The 20,012-nt window shown below is 48.1% G+C and overlaps 1 protein-coding gene across 1 annotated transcript in view; it reads left to right on the top strand.

Moving 5' to 3' along the window:
- The window catches only part of DNAH2 (dynein axonemal heavy chain 2), a 3,498,763-nt gene that overhangs the window by 1,687,243 nt on the left and 1,791,508 nt on the right, over positions 1-20,012 (top strand). Inside the window, exon 37 of the mRNA XM_069646273.1 lies at positions 7,226-7,415. Coding sequence (XP_069502374.1) covers positions 7,226-7,415 — 190 coding nt within the window. The remainder of the gene's footprint in view (positions 1-7,225; positions 7,416-20,012) is intronic.

The raw sequence follows: 20,012 nt of genomic DNA, 5'->3' as shown, positions 1-20,012 counted from the left end.
TTGGGTTGGCCCTAGGCTGGCTAACTGAACTTTTCTGAGCTGAACTAATTCCTTTTTAAACTCTCTGCAATACTTTTCAAGCCTTTTAAACTGTGTGATCTTGGGCGCATTGGTGTTCTACTCTCTCTAAGAGGGAGCTGGGCCTCTGAACTTTTTGCTTACAAGTAGACTTTGACTTTCCTACCTTGATGAGTGCTTCTAAAGTATTGTGTTGTGTGCTTTTCTAATTTCTGCCTTTTCCCTCCCTTTTTCGATAACTTATTGGAGTGCCATCTTTAGTTAAGCGCTCACATCTGTCTGAAAATAAGTGGTGTTAACTAAGACTTGTCTAATAAGGAATAAGGGATGTATATATATTGATAGTGACTGTGTTTTTGAAATTGCTTACAATAATAGTCCTGGAGTGTTTCTAAGTGTGTCTTTAAATAAATAATGATATACTTGATACCAAAGCTCTGGTCAGTGTTTGCTTTTGCTACTGTATTTTGGTACCTATCTTGTGTACTCTATATACTGTCTAACTCTTCTTGAGAGAAGTCTGGCTGCTCAGCCACAGCTACCAGGTAAATCTGGGTGGTACAGACTGCTACCAATTGGGTTTACTGCAACACCTGTAGTCTTAAGCCTTTTGCTGTGGTCCCTAAGGGAACTGCACAGGTTTCTGCCTAACGCCCAAGAACAGGAGACAGAAATGGATGAGGGTATGAGCTATGAAGAGCTTTTATACTTTAGAGATCAAAATGCAGACCCTAGTGTTTGTGAAGGGTGTTGTGGAATCCAGGATATTTTGATTTCCATTCTTATACATCGTCACATGGGCCAATTAACATCTTTCGCCTATTTGATGTAGAAAACAGCTGGTCAGTTTCAGCCCAATTGCCTTTCTGATTTATTTTTTAAAAGGCAGATTTTTTTAACCATATGACTACTATAATTCCAAGCCTCCATAAAAGAGGTGTCCACTTTACAAAACATTACATTTCAAACTTCTGTTTGCGATCTTCTCTTTCTAAATTGGTAAGCTAACGATCCAAGGTTTGGATCTTGGCAGTCCTCCATTCTTCCACGGTCTGTACATTGAGGGCCATTAAATTGGCTTATAATGAAGATTCCCCCTGCTAATAGCGCAGGGAGCTCTTGATTCTATTAAAGACAAGGAGGCGAGCATTATGCTTCATCTTCTCATTTATTAGCTCTCCAGCAGTTTCAACAAATCAATAAAATGTCCAACTTTTCATTGAAAACAAACATTTGTATTTATTTTTTTCTTTTAAAAACTTCATTTCCCATCAACCATGTTGTCCTGGTCATGTGACCTAGTCCTTCCTCTTCCTGTAACCTCCTCTTCTTTGACTGCTTTTCAACTGCAATCTTAACCATTACTGAACTGTCAACTTGTTCCGGAAAGTCTCTGAACCGTAGACCTCTGCGGCAAAGATCCCTCGCATTCTAACTTGCGAACCTGATCAACGTTCCTCGTTCTTTTCTCGAGCTTCTTCAGCTGTTCATCTGATCATCTCCTAAGACGGAAACAACAATACATGTTAGGGCGGCGGATACACACCCTATTCTGAGAGGAAAATCTTGTTATACATTCAGATACATATCACAGTGCATTACTTTGTCAACCCTTTGTCTCTCCCTTGTATCTAGGGCGGGAAAGTAATGCTCGTCTCCTTGTCTTTAATAGAATCAAGAGCTCCCTGCGCTATTAGCAGGGGGAATCTTCATTCTATGTCAAGACAGAGGCGAGCATTATGCTTGTTCAAAGCTTCTTACCATAGCTTCTGCCAGTGTGTTAATAGGTCTAAAGTAAAACGTTCTGAACGTATTATCACTTGCCCAATCAGCTGCTTTCAGTATATCTTGTAATGTTGCACCCTGCCTCAGTGCTTTGGACGCCCCTGCTCCTCGCACTGAGTCTGCTCCAAATTTTGCCATGTCTATTCCTGCCAGAGTCATAACTTCTCTAACCCATCTCGCTATGGTGGCTGTTGCTACGCCCTTATGCGGCTTCCTGTGCGCTATCAGCAATTGCGTCATCCCCATCGGTCTCAGCTCCGCTGTCTTATTCACATACTCTTTTATGCATGCGGCCACGCACCATTTTGGATGATCTTGCATATATGGGTATGTTATTGATGAGGAGTCTGTCTTCGTCCTCCTGGCCAGATGGAAAGTCACTCCGTCTGGACCGTATACCATTCTGTCTATCTCCAGGGCTCTGACATCTGCCACCCTTGTACAAGAAATCATGCACAGAAGCTTCGCCAACTTTTCTGACAGTCTGCCTAGCGATAAGTATCTATTACCGGGCCAGTCTGCTAATAGTTGTAGCACAACTGTAACGTCCCATAGAGACTTGTATCTTGGTTGCGGTGGCTTTCTGAATCTGATCCCTTTTAGAAGTCTAATCACCGCTACATTCTCCCCTACTGGGGCTCCTTCTATCGGAGTATGGCCTGCTGATATTGTGGATCTATATACTCCAATCGTTCGATAGGCTTTGCCATCCTGCAAGAGTTCTGCTAGAAAATTCAGAATCTCTACTAAAGGGGCAGAAACGGGATGAAAACCTCTCCTTTTGCACCACCTTGACCATCTGTTCCATGCTGCGTCGTAGCTCCTTCTCGTCGATGGAGCCCATGACTCTGCGATGAGGCTCGCAGCTTGCGCCGAAATTCCTGGGAGATTCCAGCGTCTCTTGCTATCCTGCACGCCATCAGCGGCAGCGTCCCCTTAGCTCTCAGAGGGTGATACAACCCAACTGGGTCCGTGAGAAGGTCTTCTCTTTGCGGCAATATTCTTGGATAGTCTGCTATCAGTTCCATCAGCGCTGGAAACCATACTTGCGACTTCCATATCGGGACTATTATGATCAGATTTGCTGCCTCCCTGCGAACTTTCGATAAAGCTCTGCTTATCATTACGAATGGAGGAAACGCATATAGTATCTCTTCTCTCCAATCTTGTAGGAAGGCATCTGTCCCTGCTGCTGCCGGGTCTAACCTCCAGCTGAAAAATCTGCTCTTCTGAGCGTTCAGTCTGGACGCAAACAGATCTGTGTGAATCGGTCCCCAGAGCCTTTCTATCTGTTGGAAGACTGCTCTGTCTAGCCTCCAGTCGCTGGAGTCTGTTAGATGTCTGGAGTTCCAGTCCGCCACTACATTCTGAGCGCCTGGTAAATATTCTGCTATTGCCGCAGTCCCTGACTCCAGACATCTAACAGATGTTAGATGTCTGGAGTCAGGGAAAAGTCCTTGGCTATTTCCGCTAACAATCTGGACTTTGTTCCACCTAAGTGATTTATGTATCTGACTGCTGAGATGTTGTCCATCTTCAGAAGGATACATGAATTCACTTTGTCCTTCGTGAAGGCTCTGATTGCAAAAGAGCCGGCCAATAGTTCCAGGCAGTTTATGTGCATCTTGAGCTCCTCCGAGCTCCATCTGCCCCCTGTCTGGAGCTCCCCATATCAGGCCCCCCAGCCTGCCCTGCTGGCATCTGATTCTATTACTATGTCCGGGCGGTCGCCAAAAATGGCTCTGCCGTTCCATGCCTCCATGTTCTGGAGCCACCACTCTAGCTCTGTTCTGGACTCTTGGTCTAGCGGCACTAGCTGGTGGTAGTTGAGCCCTTGCTGAAGGTGTCTTATTTTCAGCCTCTGTAGTGCTCGATAATGCAGGGGTCCTGGAAATATCGCTTGGATGGATGCCGCTAACAGGCCCACAATCCTCGCTTTCGTTCGCAGTGATGTGGTTGGGCTGTGGAGACAGTTCCTTATCTCTCTTTTTATGTCTCTGATTTTCCTGTTCGGCAGCTCCAGAGTCGTTGACCTGGTATCTATAATAAAGCCCAGGAATTCTATTCTCCTTGCTGGTACCATCTCCAACTTCTCTCGATTCACCAGGAATCCCAGAGAGGTTAAGAGGTTCGCCACCCAGCTGGTCTGGTAGCGAAGAACGTCTTCGCTGCTCGCCATTATCAGGATATCGTCTAGGTAGATGATGATCCGTATTCCTTTCTCCCTGATCACTGCTGCTACTGGCTTCATCAGTTTCGTAAACGCCCAGGGAGCGGACGCTAGTCCGAACGGCATCGTGGCAAATTGCCATAATTGCCCGTCCCAGTCGAACGCCAGGAAAGATCGGTATTCTTTTTCTACTGGGATCGTGAGATAAGCATCTTTCAGGTCTATTCTGGCAAGCCAGTCGCCCTGTCTGAGTGTGTCTCTCAGCTGGTGAGTCCCTTCCATTTTGAAATGGGTGTAGACTACCCACTTGTTCATGTCCCTCAAATTTATGACTGGTCTCACTTTTTCTTTTCTGTGGACCAGGAACATATTGCTGATGAACCTCGGAGCCCTGCAAGGCTCGATAGCTCGCTTCTTCGCTAGACTCTGTAGTCCTGCGTGTAACAAATCTTTCTCTGTTTGCGCTGTTACTATTGGTCTGGGGGCATTGTACTGGGTTGGGGTCTGGATAAATTGTATGTGCAAGCCTCTGACTGACTGTAGCACCCAAGCGTCGTTGGAAAGCACGCGCCAGTTTTCCCAGTACTTCGTTTTCCCAGTACTTCGCTGTCCTCCCCCCTACTGAAGGATATGTGGACGCTCTCACCTGTGGGGACGTACTGTCCTCTTCCTTGTCCTCTGCCTCGCCTTCCTCTGGGGAAGCGACCTCTGGGTTGGAAGAAGGTGTCCGGTTTCTTATCCTCCCAGTATTGCGCTCTGTTTGATTGAGTCCTCCTGGACGTTTGATAGCGACCGGCCGCTCGGCCTCTGTATCGACCGGTCCCTCCAAAAACTCTTCCGGGGAAGATCTTTCTTATTGAGGCTTGTGCCTTTTCCAGCGAGGTGTAGGTCCCTACGAACCTCCCCATCTCCTTTCCGAATGTTTCACTGAAGAGCAGGCCCTGTGCTGCCTCGCCCGCCTCGTAAGAGGATAGGTCTCCTAATTTCTGGTCTATTTTCAACAATAGTCCTCTTCTGCGCTCAGAGGATATCGCACAGTTTGCGTTCCCTAACAGACATACGGCTCTTTGAGCCCAGTTTGCCAACACCTCTGGGTCATTCTCCTCCCCTGTATCCTTCGCTCGCTCTGCCAGGTCCATAATTTTTACCAGTGGACCAGCTAGATCCAGGACCTTCTCCTGGCAACTCCTCCATGAGTGGTTGATTCCTTTTCTAGGATCCCTGTTTGATTTAGCTAAAAAAGCTAGCATTTTAGGATCTAATTCCGGTGCTTCTGCCACCTTTCCTGGGAGTTCCGGTCTCGGGCATTCAGCCCTCATCCTTTGCCTCACCTCCTTCTCAAGTGCTTTGCCAAGCCTCTGAGTCATGTATCGGGCTACTCTTGGGGAAGGCACCCATTCTGAGGATTTCGGGTTTCTGATCTCCTCTGGCTAAAACATATCTGAGGTTTCTTCCTCAATATTGTTCAACTTCCTCAGTCTCTTTTTCGGAGGTGGTAAACTCCCTTCCTTTCCTTCCTTATCACCTTCCTCCTGCGAGGATGTCGGAGATTCTGCGAGGTTCTCTTCCTGAGGGACCTCTTCTTCTGTGTCTCCCTTATTTTCTTCCCCTGGGTAGGGGGGATATGAGGCTCGGTACCCCCGACTTGGACATAAAGGCTTCTTTTAGCCTAAGGAAAGCGTCGGATGCCTCTGGGGCCTTTGGATCTACCCCTTCAAGTTGGCCCGGGGGGTCAGAAGAGTTTGCGCTCTTCCGGGCCTTACTACACCCCTGAGGGCCCTCTGGCGCGGCCCTTGTGGACGTGCTTGCTCGTGGTGTGGTGCCTCTGTCTCTTTGGCTCAGGAAACATTCAATTGTCTGTAGGCGTTCCTGCAGGGGTCTAACCCCAAGAGCCACTGCCTCTACGAGTGATTGGCCTAGCACATCTTTGAAGCTTTGAGCCAAATCTTCAGGGTATGTGGCTTCTTGCTCTTCCTCACTCCATTCATATTCAGCCATACTGTGTGCTGACAGGTGCCTGGTAATACCTGTATAGGTGTATTGGCACGTCCACTACTCACTCTTCTCTTGAGGCTGCACCTAGGCTGTCAAGCAGCTTCTGTGTTAATTAGTGTAGGGCACTGTACTGATGGTATGCTCTGTCTGAGCTGAAATGCTGCAATATATGCTGTAATTCGCTCCTTCGGCGTTTCCGTATCTTTAGCTAGCAATTAATCTTTGTCACTGACAGGAGACTGGGGTGCAATGCCCGCGAAACGTTACGGAGCGTATTAGGCCCCTCCTTCCCAAAGGAGGGGGCCGTGCGCTCCTCCAATCCTAATGCCGAGGCTCACGGCATTAGGCTCCTCCCCCGCGAGGGAGGGGGCTGCGAGCGGGGCTCTGCACGAGCTCCCGCTCCGCCCCTCCAAGGGTGGGGGCCACCGCTGCGCTCGCGACTCCCGCGAGGGGGGTCGCAGGCGCTGACAGGCTCTCGGAGCCTTTGCCCTCCGCCACCAGAGGGGTGGGGGCCAATCCCTCACTCGCGGCCTGCGCCCGCGAGGATATGAGACCTTGGCCGGCTCCTCAGGCTTCCTTCTCGGTTCCTTCGCGACGATCGCGAATTGAAATAATGAATTTTCGACGAACCCCTAATGTGCTGGAAATGCAGCACGGGGCCGCCGCCGCCCTATAAAATTACACCTTATCACAATCTCGGAATTCTACGCTGCGCGATCCCTGCGCTTACAGCCCATATGATTATGTTATGTAAATCTTACATATATACAGTCAATCCTGTCAATACCCTCATACAAATGCTGTCAAGTTACGCAGCTAGATGAAAAGGGGTACTTATCTCTGGAGAGCAGGAAAAGAAGAGGAGGTTACAGGAAGAGGAAGGGCTAGGTCACATGACCAGGACACTAGGAACAGGGACCTAGGGTTGATGGGAAATGAAGTTTTTAAAAGAAAAAGAAAATGTTCGTTTTCAATGAAAAGTTGGACATTTTATTGATTTGTTGAAACTGCTGGAGAGCTAATAAATGAGAAGATGAAGCATAATGCTCGCCTCCGTCTTGACATAGAATAACACCTATTACAGAGCTTAGAAACATGAGGACCCCTGCATCCAGCATTATATAAACATTGATATTATTATACTTGCCTACTGATTATTTCATTGTTTTACTGTGAGGCGGGCAGGTACTGCAGTTGTACCTACTTTGGGAAAAGTAAGAAAAAGTGTTCCTAATGTCTTTCTGTCTCACTCTGCAGATGCTACATGACCCTGACCACTGCTCTGCATCTGCACCGGGGAGGCTCACCAAAAGGTCCTGCTGGAACGGGAAAGACAGAAACAGTGAAGGACTTGGGGAAGGCGATGGGGATGTATGTTATTGTTGTGAACTGCTCGGAAGGTCTGGATTACAAATCCATGGGACGCATGTATTCTGGACTCGCTCAGGTAAGGAGGGTGTAACTAACTCCCATTTTGTGGTGGGTGGACAATAGATTGTGCCATTTTGTTTTACAGAGGAGCCAAGATGACAGCTGAGAATGAAGACTACCTGACTCTTATAGTAGTCTTTTTCCTTCCGTAGCAATGCCAACCTTTTTTCATCTGTATTTTCTCTTTCAACTAATTATCCTTACTTTTCTTGGGTATTTGTTGTACATTCTTTTTATATTTGAATCTTCTTTTATTGAAGAAAGACAGCCAATGTAAGAGAAGGAACAATACAGTATAGAAGACATCCCCATACATTGGCCGGAGGGCCCCTTTCCAATAATGGAAACTCGCTGTATCTATAAACATGAAAGGCACTCCCAACGCACCACACATTTAGGCAGAAGCCGCCCCATCTATCCGCCCCAACTCCCTAAGGAACGCAAACTAATCCTACCCGCCCTCCGCAGGGAACTAGGCACTCCTTCTGTAGTCTCCTCCTCCCCTCTTCTGCCCCAGGCCCTCTCCAACGCACTGGCCACACACTTCACCACTAAAACTCTGGACATCCTGATCACCCTTGCTAGCCTACCGCCCAACCCCATCACTCCCTCCTTTGCTTCCTATGTCCTATCCCGACCTTCCTCCTCTCTCTCCTCCTTCTCCCCTGTCACACCTGAAGAAGTCACCAGAGTTGTCCGCTCCATGAAGGTCTCTTCCAAACAGGTTTCCCCTTGCTCCTCCAGAACCATCAAGGACAACATTGTCTCTCTTACCCCTCCACTCACTGATCTCTTCAACCACTATTTTTGCCACTGGATCTTTCCCATCCTCCCTCGAGCAGTCCTTTGTGCGCCCCCTCCTGATAAAACCTTCAGCAGACCCTACCTGCCCAGCCAACTACCGCCCTATTTCTATCACCCCCTTCCTTGGGAAACTGCTGGAGAAGCTGGCCTTTCCACATTTTACCTCACACACTGAACTTTTTGGTGGTCCCCACGACCATCAATCAGGATTCCGAGCATCCAGAAGCACGGAAACTGCTCTTCTGAACACCCGTGAAGAACTGCTAGCTTCTCTGGACTCATAACTCTCCAGCTATAGTCACCCTACTCAATCTCTCCTCTGCCTTCGATACAGTTAACCATTCCATCCTCATAAAACGGCTCCATGAGACCCTTGGTATCTTGGAGCGGACACTGGATTGGCTTAACTCCTTCCAAACTGACCGTTCGTCCCTGGTCATTTTGGGCACTTTGTCCTTACATACTTGCTTCTCCACCTGCGGTGCCCCCCATGGCTCAAACCTCTCCCCCTGACTCTGCAACACTTACCCTGCTAAGCAAGCACTCCTCATTTCCTTCCTCTGCACCAACTTCCAGTGCTATGCAGATGACACACAACTCTTTTTCAAACTTCCTGCTGACCCTCTTGCATCCTATCTGCAATCCAGTCCTGGTGCACTTCCAACGATCTCTGCCTCAATGCCAGCAAGACTGAGATCATTCCCATTGGGACCCCTGCTCCCTCTTTTTCCCCTCACTCTGGCCATCCTCCATGGGCTCTCCCCATGCTGCTTTTCTTAAGCCATAAACCTTGGGTCATCTTCGACTCCTCTCTCTCCTTTATCCCTCATACTCAGGACATTGCCAAGAAGTCCCACTTTTAACTCTTCCTTCTCAAAGGAATTGTCACTTTCCCCCATAACCTCAATGTTACCGGAGCCCTGGTTCTCTCTAGGCTTGACTACTGCAAAAGCCTTCTCCTGAATTTACCTTTTTCCACTGTACGATCCCTCCAGCTAATCCAGAATAGGGCAGCAAGACTTATCCTTGGCCTTAAGCCCAGGGACCGCATATCTCCTGCCCTAAAAACTCTTCACTGGCTCCCGGTTGCAGCACGGATTACATTCAAATCCCTCTGTATCATCCACAAGGCTGTCTGGGGCCTGGGACCACGCTATTTGCAACTTTCTCATAGTAAATACTCTCCCTCTAGACCTCTGCGTTCCTCTGGCATGAACTTTGTGTGTAAAGCACTTCGCTAAACAGAGAGCCGGAGGCCAATCATTTCTTCAGCTAGTTCCATCTTATGGAACAACCTTCCTCTTCATCTTGAGCAGAACTTCCTCAAATTCCTCAAGACATTCCTCTTCACCACCTTCTACGCTTCGTTCCTCCTCTGCTAATCTCACAGTTGCTTTGATTGGTCGCCAGGGCCCGTATGTATCCCTTCAGGGACCTGGCCTCCCATACTCAATCGCCCCAGCCTTTGCCTACCTCTCAGCACTTGCCTCGGCACCCACCGGGCTCACTCCTGTAGGCTTGCACCTTCTACCTAATGCGGCTCCTGGCCCCATAGCACTTACCATACTATGCACTTCATCTGATGCTCACCCACAAGCATGGACATTCCAGCACTTACCCCCACTCCCCACTCCCTCTTCTCGCTGCACTTGAAAGTTCTGAATACTCGCAAGGCATAGTAGGTTTGTCTTTTATCTTCCACTGTGATCATTGTTTTCTATTGTGTTCCCTCTGTGTTGCCCTCTGGGCACTTTGAAACAAAATGAACTTACTGTATAACATGCACAATAAATAAATGAAATAAATACATTACATAAAAACAGAAAAATATTGCATATTAAGGAAAGAAAATGCAAAACAGGATGACAGTAACTGCTTCACTGTTCAGCGCTCCACATTGATCTATATGCATAAATCACTAATTATATACTGTCTCTGTTCATATTATCCATCCTATATACAAAATGCAAAGGGGTGGCACTCTGGTCCCAGCATAGCCTGTTAGTTATTTTTTTTATTAAGTGCTCCATAGAACCCAGAGGCTTAAGGGCACAACAAACACAACAGCCGAACGAGCAAGCAAGAATTCTACATGTGAGAAAAAAAGGACGGCAAATCTTCTTATTTAAATAACGTCATCTTAATCTTCTTCCTGAAGATTGCTATAGAATTAATATCTGCGGTCCGGAGGGGAGTTAGTTATTTGGGTATTTACCCCCATTTGGCTTCACCCAATGCAAAATTGAGAGGACTAAATGTACTGTTCAAACATTTCCCACAATCGCACTGCATTGTCTGATCCTCTGCAGTTCACATATGCTTGCCGCTCATGCGCATACAGTCTGGAGACCCACCCCCCCCCCCACACATTCTTATTCAGTCCCTCAGGAGAGTTCCATTTGAGAAGGATAACTTTTCAAGCTACAAACAGCATAATTAAGCAATAAGCCCCGAGCCAGTGGGGCATTGCCGAGTCAGGTAATGCCCCAGGGCCCATAGTTACAGTTAACGAAGGCCCGGGGCAAGACTCAGTTATGCCCCCGGCTCGGGACTTATTCCTATTCGTACCTCGGCCTGTGAGACCGGGGTACTTATAGTGTTTTTTTTCAGTTGCAAAACACTCTGGATTGTGAAACAAAGTCTGTTCTCCGTTTCCATGGCGGCCATAGTAAAAAAAGATGATGTAAAAACATTGCAAAAAAAGTAGACAAAAAAAATGGCCACCATGGAACCGGAGAAGTTACTACACGTAGTCCCTTTTCTCTTTCCGTGGTGGCATGTCGCAGTTCGGAAGCGGACGCGCCGTGGACAGAAGTGTTCCTGCCGTGTCTGCTCCTGAAAAGGACCAAAAACGAGAAGGTAAGTGGGCTGGTGGGAAATCTAAGGCAAAGAGTGCTGGGGGAGGGCAGTAGTAAGGGAGGAGGAGACAACCTTTTCCCCACCAGCGAAGATGGCGGCCACCAGACCTGAGGAGCCTCAGGGCGGCAAAATTACTGTCTGCTAATGCCCCATTCCGAGCCTCCTCATTGGCTGGGAGGCTGCCACACCCCCTCCCCCCCTGCCTGGTAGTAACATGCAATAACCTAACAACATTAGCATCATTGTACGAGTCTTACACATCCACCCCTAACAACATTTAAGCAGGTCTCAGCATCGGGGATGACCCGGGATCTTACTCTGCTTTTCCTTAAACCCCACCCAGAACCAAGGACAATAGGGCAGGACCAAAATAAGTGTCCTAACGTGCCACGTTCCCCACATCCCCTCCAGCAATCTGGGGATGCAGATCATTTCATCTCAACCATTCTGACCGGAGTATAGTAGTATCGCTGGAAGATTTTAAATTGTTTTTCTCGGTTTCCCATATGGTACGAGACATCTTTGATCAATGAGAAGTATGTATAGAAGTCTGCAGTATCTAGCTAAATATCAAGATCTTCGGCCCACTTTTCTGCTAACACTGTATTCCTCCATAGATTGTTCAGGACACTGAGAAGATAAAAGGATTTAATTTTAGAGAAAACAGACAGATCTACTGCCAATTCTAGTTCACAACCCAGGGGCACCAGAGAAAAAGTATCCTCCGTAACCTGAGACATAATATGAGAAACCACAGGCCGGTGCTCTGGCCAGGCTGTCAGTGGCAGTCCTAGCACTACCCTATCGTCTGCAAAGGATATCGTCATGGCCTCTTTAAACAGGTCAAGTATGCGTACCGGTCGCCAGGTCTCTAACCGTCCCAAGCTTCCCTGTTCTCTCGAACACGTCAAAAAGAGTACCCTAAGAATAAGCTAGGGCGGTACTGATTTAACATCGACCCTAGTCCTCTTTTCTAAGTGAGACCAGTGCCTTAGAGACGCCCTCACAATGGGGTGTTGCATAAATTGGCATGGGAATGGCAGATGCTTCCTGATCCTGGCGGTGGTATTAGCCAGGAGGATCACCTGGGAGGAGATGGGCCGCAGGGGAGCAGGAGGACTACGTTGGGTCGGACACAGTATTTGTCTTCGTCTAGGGAAGAAATATCAGTAATATCAAAGGATATAATGGCTTGCTGTCAGAGAGCTTTTAATTTCCCATATTGATTACCTTAATGTGGGTGAAAACATTCATAATCGCTTATGCATTGGGAGAAATGAAACCCCTTTTTAAAATCATGGAAATTCACAGAGGAGAAAACCCCCCTGACTGCCAAAGGAATAGTAAATTTGAGTCTGTATATGATACCAATTTAGACACTGAAGATCTTTATTTCTCTGTAACGCCAAATCTCCCAATGAATTCTTATGATATTCCTTTAGGGAATATAATTAAGTAAATAAATTAGCATGATATTAATATTCCCATGAGAAAAGCTGATTCTTACATTATGGACTGACACGAAACTGCAAAGTGCAGCTTATTAATGGAAATGATCAGCACCTGAAGGAGACTGGGAGGCTTAAAAGGCCCCCTCAGGCGCAGGGCATTAGTAAGGGGACGGAACAAAGCAGCAGTAGGAGGTGGAGGAGTTGTGAACCCCCCATGTTGCAGCAGAAGCAGAAACTGGAGAACAAAGACGCGGGGACCACTGTCGAGTGTCGAGCAGTTGACAGTCTTGAGAGGGTCTTTCCCTCCAGATGTTTTAATTGCAGAGGTCGCGCAGCGGGAAGTATCAGAGTTAGAAGTTGTCCGCCTGGAGAGCTGAAGTACAGAGTTGATGCAGCAGGAAGCATACATTTTAAAAGCTTTCCATGAAGTAAGGCTATCTCCGGTGGCAGGCAAGCACCAGAGACCCTTTGGAGCAGAGAGAGCTCCTTGTTCAAGTGGTGCAGGCTGCAGGAGACTGACAGATGCAGGTAGCCAGACCGCGAGAAGCAGATGAAGCAGAGGACCTGGAGGCAGCAAGGCGAAATGACACACATGCCAGTCCCGGTGAGTTTAATAAGATATTGTGACACTAGAGCACTACAGACCCACATGTCCAGACTGGGTGCCTTAACATTAGAAACAATACGCGTAGAGCGCTAATAACAGGCTTGCGACTTGCAAGCCCGTTATTAGCGCCCTGGTCTCTTAGTGGGACCCGTAAACGGTCCCCTCCAAGGGACCTTGGAATAGGGCGGTAAGGGATTACTGGCACCGGCCTCCTTACCGGTGCCCAGTATCCTTTACCGCCCAAGTCATAATGACCCCCAATGACTGCCTGTACTCCCTTCACCCTTACCACATCATTCAGCACTGCTAAATATGCCAGTCCTTCTCCAACAAGAGGTTAAGGGATCGCCACCGTGGTCTCGTCGGAGCCATGCCTTGTTAAGGTAGGTCGGACGGCCCAGCCAATCACCTCTAGTAAGAGGTCTAGGTTGTATGAAGTGCACACCATCAACAAGCGGTCACACAAGGAAGCTGCTGACGACGAACCCAGATCCCCGCACAAACATCGATCTTCACCCAAGGTCAGTGCCCAGGGGGTGTCTACAGAAAACATCAGCCAGGGCTTTTTCCACCGGCCCAGGGAAGCGACCCTGTCAACCAAGTCCACATCAAAGTCCAGTAGCCACTCTTCATCGTCGGCAGCAAAAGCTACCCCGTTGACATCTTTGAAATCGTCACCAAGTAAGTCCTTGTCCACGCCCAGGCCTCCCTCGAGGTCGTCTACGCCGAAGCCATTGACACAGTCCACTAGCTCCCGCCGTCAAGACTGTTGTTGACTACAACCATGACAAGCAGCCACGTTACTCCGTCGTGACTTTGTTGACGACTACCACACCGACCACTGTGATACCCTTGTCAACTGCCCCCTCAACGACCCTGTCAACGGCAAAAACAGTGGCTTCTCACATGAACACCACTGCTGCTATAGTTACGCACGTCCCTGACACCCCCACCAGCACGGTATCTGCACTGGCGGCACTACCACATACATCGTACCGGAACTTTGGGTGGCGGTACTGCAAGAAGGGACCATTGTAATAGAGCCGATTCTCTCTTCCTCTGAGGGTGTGGAGGAACGGGATGAGGCCGTCATGTCACCTCCATCTTACCCGCCACACAGGCCTTCACCTCGTAGAAGGCAACCTAGTTCTCCATGGGGTAAAGCAAGCCTAATCAGACTGCCTGTATTACCACCCCTGCACGCATCACAACGGATGCCTCACTGGAGGGTTTGGGGGCTCCCACTGTCAGGACCAACACACACGAGGCCTGTGGTCTGTGGAGGAAAAGAACCTCCACATCAATCTGCTGGAGTTGCGGGACATTTTCTAGGCCCTGAAGTCCTTCCTTTCTCCCTCTCCTGGCAGGGAAAGTGGTATGGATCTACACAGACAATACAATGTCAATGTTTCCTGTCTGCAAGCAAGGGGGAACCAGGTCCCCACAACTATCCAGGGAGGCTCAGGCTCTCTGGCATTGGGCATTGAAGCACAACATGTTCTCATTCTCCTCCATCTGCAGGGGATTCAGAATACCCCAGTGGACACTGCCTGTTGTTCCAGACATAGGGCACACCGGAGATCGACCTTTTTGCCACCTACAACAATAGTCGGTGCAAGACTTTCGCCAGCCGATTTCCCCCCTCACCCCCTCCACCGTCTGAAGAGCTTGGGGAATGCATTTGTATTCCCATGGGAGGGTAAGGTCCTGTACACATTCCCCCCCCCCGATCCAACTGGTGCCTCGATTCATCCACACTTTATTGGTGCAGGCTGATATTAGTGCCCCTGTGTGGCCGAGACAGTTTTGGTGCTCCGACCTCATCGCTTTCTCGTCAGCTGCTCCTGTCAGGTTGCATCCACGCTAGGCTCTCCTGTCCAGGAACTGGGTGGCAATGCTGCACCATGACCCAGTCTCACTCAATCTGACGGCCTGCATCCTGTGTTCTTAGAATTTGGGTCATTGTCCCTTCAACACGACTGCCAAGAGGTCCTGACCTGAGCAAGAGCTCTGTCCACTTTGAAGTGCTACAAGTGTAAGTGGTGTCGTTTTTAGGTGTGCAGATAACCATTAGCTGTGGCCACATGCCATTCGGCCAGAAGATCTCTTACCTTATTTTTTGTCTCTGGCTCGGTCGGATTCTTGAATCAAGGTGCACCTGGCTGCAATCTCCAGGTACAACCACTCTGCAGGTGTGCCATCCCTGTGGTCCCACCGGCTGATGAAAAAGTTCTTACATGGGCTGTTCTGGTCTTTTCCACCCATCCGGCACCCAGCTCCATCATGGGAACTAAATGTGCTACTCGCCCAGCTCATGAAACCACCCATTTTGCCTATGCACCAGGCATCCATAGAGAATCTTTCCTGGAAGACTGCTTTCTTGGAGGCTATAACATCGGCCAGGCGGGTGGGTGAAATCCAGGCTTTTTCCGGCAAACCACCTTACTTGACATTTCAAAAGGACAAGACTATCCTGCGCACAAACCCAACCTTCATATCTAAGGTTCCGTCCTCTTTCCATCTCAATTAACCAGTCATACTGCCAGTGTTGTTTGGCACCCCAACATCTCCAGCGGAGTGAACACTACCCACGCTGGATGTGGTGCACGTCTTCAAGTACTTTGTGGCACGTACAAAGTCATTCCATTCAAGGGATCAGTTGTTTGTTGTTTGGACCTTCTGGGCCAGATAAGGCCCTGTCGAAGTCTTCCATTTCGAGATGGATTGCAGCCTGCATTTCCTTCTGCCATCAACAGGCTGACTGGCTATTTCCCGGCAGGCCTCTAGCTCATTCCACCAGAGCGGTGGCTGCAACCACTGCTTTCCTCTCTGGAATCCCACTACCTGACATCTGCCACGCAGCCACCATACAGACTCAAGTGCAAGGGATGGGGGAGGGGAACAAGTGCACCCAGTCCTGCAGGGCCCTGGGTTAAGTGCAGAGAGGTTACCCCCCATGAAACCTATGCTGAAAGTGCAGTGAAGCTGGGCAAGTGCAAAGACTGGTGGAGGAGCCTGGGACCTGTGAGGATCTGGAGGTGAGCCAGGCGACCAGTCAGCGAAAGCTGAACAAAGTAATGGGAGAGATGGAGGAGTGAGGCTGGAAAGAAAGAAGAGAAGGTTAGCGAGGGAGAGTGAAAGAGGAAGAGAAGAGGAAGGTTTTGAGGAGTTTCCGGAACTTAAGGAGCTCTGGTTCAAGGCAGAGAGAAGCAGGATGGCTGTTCCAGTGGGAGGCAGCTGCAGAGGATAAATGTCTACCTCCAATCTCTGCTTGGAAAAAAGGCTCACCCGCAAAGAATTGGAGGAAGCTGAGCAGAGGGCTTTAGAAGGAGAGTATTTATGAAGAGAGCGTTGTAGATAGTGCGGGCCCTGACCCCAGAAAGCCTTGTGGACTATGCAGAGGGTCTTGAACTCATTTTTAGCAGCCACAGGGAGCCAGTGGCGGCATTCCAACGCTGGAGAGATGCAGTCCCTGGAGTTGAGGCCAAGGATAAGTCTTGCAGTTCTTTTCTGGGTGAGTTGTAGTGGATGGAGAGTAGAAGTAGGATGATTGAGAAAGAGGCTGCTGCAGTAGTCCAGCCTGGTGAGTAACAGGGCTCTGGGGAAGGTGAGAAAAGGTAGAATACCACATAACACTGAAAGTTAGAGGTGAAAGTAGAGATCCTGTGGGCCAGAGGGGCAATGCAGACATTGAAGAACCGAGGGGAAAGGTTAGATCCCTGGGGGACACCACAAGTAGAGAGAGTGATAGAGGAGAGAAAGGACCCAAGTTCTACCTGGGAAGGATGATCAGAGAGAAAGGAGGCAAGCCACTCCAGGGCCAGATCTGTGATGCTCAGGGTATCACAGAGATGGGAGATCAGGATGTTGTGGTTTACTGTGTTGAAGGCAGAAGAGAGATCGAGAAGAATGAGGAAGAATGAGGACAGAAGGAGAGTTGGAGTCAAGATTTGACAGCAGGTTTTCACGGGTGTTCAGAAGAGCAGTTTCCGTGCCTCTGGATGCTCTAAAGCCAGACTGAGGGTCATGGAGGAAACCAACAGATTCATTGTGCAGGGTAAACTGAGAGATAGCTCATTTCTCCAGGAGTTAGCCCAGGAAAGGGGTGATAGAGATCGGGCGATAGTTTGCCGGGATAGAAGGGTCAGCAGAGGGCCCACAAGAGAGTGGGGAAAACTCTGGTGGCGAAAGAGAGGTTGCAGAGGTTTGCCAAGGCTGGAGCAAGAGAATCAATGTTGTGCTTGATGATTTTAGGAGGGCATGGGTACACCTGTGTGGAGGAGGCTTTCATGGGCCGGACTTGTCTTGAGACTTCCTCAGGTGTGACAGGAGAGGGAGGAGAGAAGAGAAGGGGGGCCGCTGAGGTGACCCAAGAGATGTGGGGGCAGGCAAAGATGCAGGGGAGAGAGAGGACAGGATGTCCTGTGTTTTGGCAGTGAAATGAGCAGCCATGGCTGATCAAAGGGCCTGGGTGGGTGCAATAGAAGAAGAGGCTGCAGTAGGATTGGCCAGTTCCTTGAAGACTTTGAAGAGTTCAGCCGTGTTGTTAGATGCTGCTGAGATGCAGGCTTGAATATAGACTCTTTTCTTGGAGCGGATGCAGAGTCTATATTGCCTTTGAAGAAGGTGGCAGAAGGTGCACCTGTGGATATCTAAAATGTTGGTGTGAAATATTACAGAATCATCCTGACAACCTTACATTGCTGAAGCAAGTGTTGTGTAAACTACTGCCGATGTATCTAACCTTGTCAGAACAAGTGTGTTAGAATAATCCTGACAAAGACAATTCATGTTAATCCTGATGAACTAAGGAAGTGTTCTTGATTTATACAAAGAAGATTTTTTTGAGTTCTTGATATCACAAGTAGAAGAGGAAAAACCTTGTTGAACAATTCTGTAGTATTGATTCTTAAGTACTCTATAAAACTGCATTGGAACTGTGTTCCAAAAAAATAAGGAAATCCCGGTTTGTAACTATTGAATCGAATCCTTCTTGAATCTGGAAAATAGGAATTCACCCAGAAAATAAGTAGAGACAGTTGTTATGATGAAAACTTAACTGTTTTATTTGTTGGTTCTGCATTGCTATACATTACCTTGAGTTGTTGTATGCACGAGTGTTAGGGACAGAAACCTTTTGTTAGTGTGTTTCCTTTAGTTTATTTTAGGCAGGGAAATCCTTGTCAGGTGTAGGGATAGTGAGGCGGTCATTGATCTGTGAGATGCCCGAAAGCAGGACTCTGGACCTTGTTTTAATTTGATTAATGTGCAGTGCTCGCTGACGCCACTTCAGCAAGACACCAATCAGGCGCATAGGACAATTGACATCTTTAAAAAAAGATGAGCATATTTAGAGAATAGTTTTTTAGCTTTCGCCGTAGTAACTGTTCTTATCGCCCCAGCAAACAAGGAAGCGCATTCTCGCAATACTTTATGTACTCTTTTGAAGTTCAGCAGTTCTTCCTGTAGTAGTCTTTCTCATTGCTTCCAATTTTTCACCTTGTACACTCATCTAGTGATTCATTGTCCCCTAAGAAAGGCTTCAAATGCATCCCAGCATCTGAGTCATAAAACCTTCAGTCAGGTTTTTCTCCCAAAAGAATTTCAGAGTGTTGGGCCAAATATTCAACAAAATCAGGGATCTTCAGGTTTGCGAAATTCCGCCTCCATGGGTATGCTGGCATAGGGTCAGGAGGGAAACCTGAAGAACCACTGGCATGTGATATGATATTGTGATGGTTAGGCTCTCGGAAAGATCAACCATGGACAGCATAGTAGATACCACCAGCCAATAATCCAGTCGCTCATAACTCCCTTGTTGATGGGAATAAAACGAAAAAGCCTGCTGTTGGGGAAGGAGCTCTATCTAAGCGTCCCTTAACCGGAGCTCAAGCATGAGAGTCCTCGTTTGTTTTGGAGGCGCAGTATGAGCAGCCAAAATCAGCTGCCTGTCCATGGTTGTGAATAGAGCAACATTGAGGTCCCCTCCTATATTCCTATATGTAGGGGGCACAAGTCGAAGGAACACTTGAATAGAAGCTGCACTTTCTTCCGGCGGACAGTAAATGTTTAAGAAGGTAACACGCTGCTGGAATACCACTCCTCTAACGAATAAATATCGCCCATACGAGTCAGCCACCATCTTTAAGTAGGTGAACGGTAAGCGCTTGTGAATCAAAATGGAGACCCCCATTTTACATGAGAAATGTGCGTGAAAAGCCTGCCCAACCCACCCATGCACTAGTTTCCCCAATTCAGTGCTATCCAGGTGGGTTTCCTGAAGAAAGATCACATTCCCACGCTCATCCCACAAGAAATTCAAACAATTTACGCTGCTTAATGGGATCACTAACACCCTGTATGTTCTGGGTGATAAATCCAATGGCAGTCATCCCCCCAAGTGAGCTAAATGTGCGCCCCAAAACGCACCAAATGGCCTCACTGTAAATCGAGGTACCATTCTAAGAACACTCAGTAGGTCTGTTATTCCCAAGATAGCCAGCACAGAATGCCTTCTGTAGCAATCAACAAGCATATATAGTCTGTTTCACCCCACGCCAACAATTATACATTCGTGAAGACCAATATACAAAGTTACAATCATATACTTCCCCAATGTGCCTGAAAGACTCTCCCCAAAACCACCGCAAACAGAGAGAAGGGAACATAAAGAACAATCAAACATTTAGCTTCCAAGTCCGGAAATCAATATGAGTATAGTACAACCAATGCAGGACATTCGGATGAAGTCTAAATAATTTCGTTGTCATCTTGCAATCAACAGTAACCAATAAAGAGAAATGCCCCAAGACCACATTGGTGGTAGTTGGGGGGGGCACTTATAGCATTGATATATACACAAATTCTGCCTGTGTAAAGTTGACATATACCA

This window comes from Ambystoma mexicanum, chromosome 1p (assembly GCF_040938575.1).
Source record: "Ambystoma mexicanum isolate Mex_15411 chromosome 1p, UKY_AmexF1_1, whole genome shotgun sequence".
In the NCBI taxonomy this organism is placed as follows: Eukaryota; Metazoa; Chordata; class Amphibia; order Caudata; family Ambystomatidae; genus Ambystoma; species Ambystoma mexicanum.
This window is presented reverse-complemented; position numbering and strand designations above follow the sequence as displayed.